A 6,927-nucleotide genomic window follows, 5' to 3' on the forward strand; every position below is an offset into this window, starting at 1 on the left:
AAAAAAAAAAAAAAAAAACAAGCCCTCCAGTAAAAAACAAAAGATACTATAATATAATCGTTCGCATTATATTGGCCCTAAATATTTAGTTATAATATGCATAAATTTTGCAAGCCAATAGTTGATAGAATAAGAAACAAAGGCATATTATTTCAATCTACCATGATAGTGGATGTAGGAACAAAAACCTTCATTATGTAATTACACTGGAAAATAGAAGGGAGAAGTAGAAATGGTGGGTTGTATGAACTAAGCTTCTTATAGCAGAAAGTTAATAGAAAAAGTCTATGATAGGTAAATCAATAAATAATAGCATAAGAATATTATTACTGTTATTGTTCTTTTTTTGAGACAGGGTCTTGCTCTTTTACCCAGAGTGAAAAGGTTTCAGGCTGGAGTGCAGTGGCATAATCACCGCTCACTACAGCCTCAACCTCCTAGATTCAAGCAATCTTCCTGCCTCAGCCTTCCAAGCAGCTGGGACTACAGGTGTGTACCACCATGCCCAGCTAATTTTTAAAAGTTTTTGTAGAAACAGAGCCTGACTATGGTCTCAAACTCCTGGGCTCAAACAGTCCTGCCACCTTGGCCTCCCAAAGTGCTGAGATTACAGGTGTGAGCCACTGTACCCAGCCAAGAATATTATTTAGAGATATGGAAGTGCAGTCATGTCTCCATATCCATGGGAGATGGGTTCCTGGGCCCCTTGTGGATACCAAAATCCATGGAGGCTTAAAGACCCTAACATAAAATGGTATAGTATTTGCATATAACTTATGCATATCCTCTTGTATACTTTAAATCATCTCTAGACTAGTTCTAATACCTAAAATACTATATAAATAATTGTTATAGTTATTGCTTAGGGAATACAGACAAATAAAAAGTCTGTACGTGTTCAGTACAGACAAAACCATCCTTTTTATTCCCCCTGAATATTTTTGATCCACAGTTAGTTGAGTCCATGGATGTGGAATTCATGGATATGGAGGACCTATTATAATCAAAAGAATAACTAAAAGCCCCCGTTTCTGGTGGCAAGGTCTGAGAAAGGGGCGGCAGGCACCATGTCCCGCCGAAAAGGTGGCAAGAAAAAGCCCCTGAAAAGGCCCAAGAAGCAGGCCAAGGAGATGGATGAGGAAGATAAGGCTTTCAAGCAGAAACAAAAAAAGGAGCAGAAGAAACTCGAAGAGCTAAAAGCGAAGGCCGTGGGGAAGGGGCCCCTGGCCACAGGTGGAATTAAGAAATCTGGCAAAAAAAATAAGCTGTTCCTTGTGCCTGAGGAGACAGTGACCCCTTATTTCATCCATATTTAAACATCTGTATTCCCTGCCATAACACTTTTTGCCTCCTGTAGACGGCATTAAGTGTTGTCTTGGAGCTGTTGTACATTTTAAAATAAACTTTTGTTAAAAAAAAAAAAAAAAATCTTCTAGTGGCTCATAATTTAGCTGTTTTCACTAAGTCAGTCCTACCATAAATGTGAATTTAAAGTAAAATCAGCTCAGAATCTTGCCAGAGTCTGCCCTTTGGTCCTTGTTCAACCCTAAACTTTGTATCACCTGAAATTAAACCAACTCATTTGACAGGAAAAAAAAAAAAAAAAGAGAATAACTAAAAACAAAAAGAGTTAAAAATTATTCCCTCTGGGAAGAGGGTCTAGGTAGGCAGGGAAGGGAGGAACCAGAGACAGCTGCTTTCCATTAAAAATTATTTAACATTTAAACTACGTGCTTTGTAATTTCGATAAACTTAAAAATGTATTTTAAAGAAAAAAGTGATCCGGGCATGGTGGCTCACACCTGTAATCCCAGCACTTTGGTAGGCTGAGGTAAGTGGATTGCAGTGAGCTGAGGTCGTGCCATTGCATTCCAGCTTGGGGAACAAGAGCAAAACTCCATTTCTTAAAAAAAAAAAAAAGTGAATAGAATTCTCAGAATCCCCAATATGTGATCATAACTACCATCAGATACTTGCCTCCACCTTGATGGCACACCGTCCAATGGCCCGCACAGCTTTTCGAACAAAGTCAACATCTACCTCTGTGGCATATTCCTTCAGTTCTGCCAGAACCTGTTAAAAAAAAAAATCCAGGAAGGTTCATCATTAAGGATTCTCATATAGCAATCTCACAGCTTAGCTTCTTTAAAGACCAGACCTTAAGAGCTAAATCTTCATCAACTTAAGTCTGCAAAAAGTCTAACCTGAGCAATGTTGGCTTGAGATGCCAAACGAATCATGATGTCCAACTTCTCTAGTTTAACATAGATGGGATCATTGTACTTCACAAAGAAGACTTTGATTTCCTGCTTCAAGATTTCAGGCCTGAAGTACACAGAAACAGAAGAAAGGAAGGTGAAGGCATATGCTGATATACCCTTCTGAGACTCTATTAATACCTAATCTGTGCTTCTCTGTTCTCCTCCTGCTCTACTCAGGAAAAAAAAAATGCATAAACTTCCTCTATACGCCTCTATTCTTATCAGTTCCATTTGGCAGATTATTTTTATCCTTTTTAAGCATCAGGGCACATGTTGTCATGAAGAACTGCTAGAAGAACAACAATCTGGCTCTAAACTACAGCCTGAACCATAACAACCAGGCACTAGACAGTATATCAGAAAGAGACCCTTCAGAAAACAAACTAGATTGTGAAGCAATACCTGGTATTCATTATAGAAATACTGTGATATCAACTGTTGGCCTCCGGATGCTAGGCAAGCAAGTTGATCTGCCATATAACATTTTCATTTCCATATATTAAAAAAAGATTAAAACCAGCTTAATTTAACATTGACATTATTAAGCTTAATGCAAAATTACAAACACTTTAGTCAACACTTCAGTATTTCCCAACCTCTTCTGGACAATTAAGTTGATGTTCCTCAGGGCGACGTACTGCACTTCTGGCTCCCCAGAAAGCAAAGTGACAAGTGGAGGGGCTAACTTCTTCAGCAGCATATTGTAGTAGTCAGAATCCTTAGGTAACAATTCTAGAAACTTCATTAGGACTTTTACTGCTGAAAGCACCACTGCTGAGTTGGCATGGGATAGCCGGGGAGTCACCCGCTCACAGATACTGAGGGCAGAGAATGAAAATTAACATCATGAATTATAATTTCTTTGTTGAATATATTCCATAAGGTAAATGTCAAAGTCTAATGGCCCAAGTATCAAGAAATTAAAGAATTAGTCAGAAAAATCAAAGCTCCATGCTTAGATAAAATTGGAATCCAACACTGCAGAAGCCTCATTCTCAGCAAACTACAGGCAGAGCAGGGACATCAGAAAATTTCAGGAAACCAGCAATAAGGGATGTTCAAACTGGAAAGAAACTAGCAATACTCAAAACACTTGAGCTCACACCATTTACCTTCTTGTTTTATAGTCCTCTGTCTCCCCATATTATGTTAGGGCTCCCTGCCTCACAGCCCATTTCTACTCAACCTATAGGAAGTCAAATTAAGCATTCTGAGAATTATTTCATAGGAAGAGACAGCAACCCAGCTGTGACTGAAGGTTTCACTGTAAGATACAGGAGGAGGTAGGTTGGCAGGGAAAACAATCCAACCCCCCGTTTTGAGGATAACGAGAATAAGGGACTCTCTGAAAAGTGTTTATTTCTTAAATAGCAGGACACCACTACTGTATTTTCCCACCTCTCCTAGCCCCTGCCACCTACACTTACATGCCTCATAAAATCTTAGATATTTAATTACCTGTTGAGGATCCTTTAGAAATTAATCTAATTGATGGCTTAGGCAACATAAGTAGCTAGCTTACTGTATTAAAGAAACAAGATAAGCAGGTTGTGTTTCTCTCTTCCGCCCATACCTACTCCTAACTTCCTTTGGGTCTTTATACAAATGCCACCTTCTCAATGAGGCCTTCCCTGGCCATTCTTTAAAAAGAAAATACAACCCCTTACCCCCAAATGCCCAGCATTTCTTAGATTTCTTCTCCACTTTACCTTTCTTGTTAGTACTTATCACCATCTCACATATTACATATCATACTATCTATACATATTATATACATTCCTACCCCATCCTTCAGAATAAGTGAGGGCCATGACTTTGTTCAATGATATATCCTGAGGGCCTAGGAATACCGCCTGGCATACAGTATGCACTTAATAAATATTTGCTGAATGAATGAATGAATGAATGAATGCAACGTCAATGGCCAACAGAAAATAAAATTCTCAGTAATTTCCAGACTACATTTGTACTTTCAGTGATGGAAAGAAACTATCAGAGTGAGCTTTAGTTCAGTCTAGAGGGAACAATTTCCCAGATAAGTGAAGATCACTTACATTCTAGTAGCTTGGAAATCAGCTTCAGCCAGACCAGTTCTTATCTACCATAATTAAAATATACCAACTTTAATGAAGAGCCAACATTTCTTCAGAAGTACTTTGCCTAGTACAGTGCCTACATATACAAAATGCTCAATAAAAATTAGGGATAATTCCAACTTTGTAAACTATATATACATACGTGTGTGTGTGTGTGTGTGTGTGTGTGTGTGTATACACACACACATAAAATATATGTATGTGTAGATGAAATTTAGAAGTCAATTTCTAATAACCAAAGAAAATTTGAAACATTATATGGTGACAGGCCGAGCAGAACAATCTAGGTGTGCCTTCTAAAATCTTTAAATTCAGACTGACATGGTTTCCACATCTAATGGAAAGCAGGATATATTGTACTAACTTTAACATACTCTCATACTGAATTATAGATACACTTCAGCTCAATAACTAATATAAAGCCACTTTCTATGTATCTAATAGAATGAAAAATCTATCACCCCAAAGAGGGATACTCGATAATCTTTGTTGGCCAAATGGCCAAGAACTGTTGCATAGGAGATGCAAAACGATGAGAGAGATTTCAGCAGAAGTAACTGTATGAAAAACATACATTTCTTAAAAACAGTTTTGCACAGTTTATTCCACCACTTAAAATATTCCTAAATCCTAAGGGAGAGAATACCTTGGAGATAGCAGTAGCTACCCCAGAAGCCACTGACCTTCCTCAACAGATTTATTCTAATAGCAGACTCTAGAACTTACAAGACTACCAGAAAGTAGCCAGGAAAACAGACTGACCTCTGAGCCTCCCGATCATCTTTAGGGTTGTAATTAGACAGGCAGTCCAGGATGAAAATCTGGCCCCATTCAGTGCACTCATTGAGGGCTGTTAGCAGCTTATTAATGTTCTGTGGGTTCAGATCGAGTAAGTTGCTGTTTGGGTGAGACTCACTGATTTCAGATAATGCTGCTACAGCATTAGCCACCACCTGGAAATGAAGAGGATATGACCTTGATTCAACAAGAACAGTACAGCTATTATAGACACAAACACTTAATCAGCCTTCTCTGGATCACTTCGGGATCTTAATTCATAACCATTCCTGAATATTTTACCTAGTCAGATGGAAACAGATAAAACCACCAATGATATTATATATAGCTTCCCACCTAGTCAGATGGAAACAGATAAAACCACCAATGATATTATATATAGCTTCCCAGAGGTCAGGTAACCCAGGATCAAAACAATTCATATATTAGCAGAGTCACACATTATTTAATATTAAAACATACATTAACCATGTTAACAGCATTCAAAACTGTCAAAAAAATCAAGGCATATGAACAGCATATGAAAAATAGCAAAGTCTATTTTTGAAATAGAAAAATCTAGGCCAAATAATTTTATAGCTGTGTAGTTGTATATGTAAGGGGTTAGAGGAGGTGACACCATCAATCTACCACAAGTCAGAGTAAAAATATGTGGGCCTGAGATCCTAGTTCACTAGAATACAATGCTGAGAGAATATGTAATCTCTGTGAAATTCAGCTTCTTCATCTGAAAATGAGATAATTTAATCCACCTCACAGATTAGTTTTAGTTTGAGGATAAGATCAGATGACACATGTATAAATGCTTTCTACAAAGTCTTATGTAAATTTAAGGTGGTTGGTTATATTACTATAACTCAAGTGTAAGCTACACAGTTTTTCATATTAACATCTTTGAAATTGGGTTGCATTTTATAATCAATGGCCTGTCAGTTCAATATTAAGCATTTTTCTTTCTTAGTAATACAGAAAATAATAATACATCTTATAATCAGTGGCATTAAAGATTCAATGAAATACAGTATTTCCAATGTATTGTATCCTTCTTTCTGAGAGTAGGGTCAATGAAAAATTGCTACCTTTTTTTTATTTTTTGAGATAGCCTTCCTCTCTTGCCCAGGCTGGAGTACAATGGCACGATCTTTACTCACTGCAACCTTTGTCTACCAGATTCAAAGGATTTTCCCACCTCAACCCCCAAGTAGCTGGGACTACAGGTGCACGCCACCATACCCAGCTAATTTTTGTATTTTTCGTAGAAATGGGATTTCAGCAAGTTATCCAGGATGGCCTTGAACCCCTGACCTCAGGTGATCTGCCCATCTCAGCCTCCCAAAGCGTTGGGATTACAGGTGTGCGCCACTGCACCTAGCTGAAAAATTGCTACCTTACACTAGAAAGTACACTTGTATCCTGACTCATGGATCTGGAAATCCATTTAGCTGCAAGAAGAAAAGTCAACACTTTATCAAAATTACAAATTATTTCTAACAAATCTACAACCGAAGAACATCTAAAGTCATGTAAAAGTTACAAAAATACTAAAAAAAATGCATACATACAAAATACTATGTACTGTGGCCTTGTACAAGTAAATTTAAAACCATGTTTTGCAGTGAGGCTCCCAGATGCTGACTAAAGATTAGCAAAGTGAGGCTGAATATAAATATTCTCCAAGTATAAGTTGGCTGGGCACAGTGGCTCACACCTGTAATCCCAACACTTTGGGAGGCCAAGGCAGCCAGATCACTTAGGTCAGAAGTTCAAGACCA

General features: G+C 37.9%; 2 protein-coding genes across 4 annotated transcripts in view; one reads left to right on the forward strand and one right to left on the reverse strand.

The window, feature by feature from the left end:
• AP2B1 (adaptor related protein complex 2 subunit beta 1) overlaps positions 1–6,927 on the reverse strand; it is a 141,280-nt gene that overhangs the window by 89,528 nt on the left and 44,825 nt on the right. For all 3 annotated transcript variants that reach the window (XM_017534210.2, XM_017534209.2, XM_037740524.1), the window contains 4 exons: positions 5,120–5,310; positions 2,858–3,079; positions 2,205–2,325; positions 1,978–2,073 (listed from right to left, as the gene is read on the reverse strand). In XM_017534210.2, coding sequence (XP_017389699.1) covers positions 1,978–2,073; positions 2,205–2,325; positions 2,858–3,079; positions 5,120–5,310 — 630 coding nt within the window. The remainder of the gene's footprint in view (positions 1–1,977; positions 2,074–2,204; positions 2,326–2,857; positions 3,080–5,119; positions 5,311–6,927) is intronic.
• On the forward strand, positions 622–1,606 carry LOC119472093 (translation machinery-associated protein 7-like). Its single transcript, XM_037740528.1, has one exon. It carries the CDS (start codon positions 1,068–1,070, stop codon positions 1,314–1,316), a length of 249 nt encoding a protein of 82 aa, XP_037596456.1. The 5' UTR covers positions 622–1,067; the 3' UTR covers positions 1,317–1,606.

This window comes from Cebus imitator, unplaced genomic scaffold (genome assembly GCF_001604975.1).
Source record: "Cebus imitator isolate Cc_AM_T3 unplaced genomic scaffold, Cebus_imitator-1.0 Scaffold85, whole genome shotgun sequence".
Lineage (NCBI taxonomy): Eukaryota > Metazoa > Chordata > Mammalia > Primates > Cebidae > Cebus > Cebus imitator.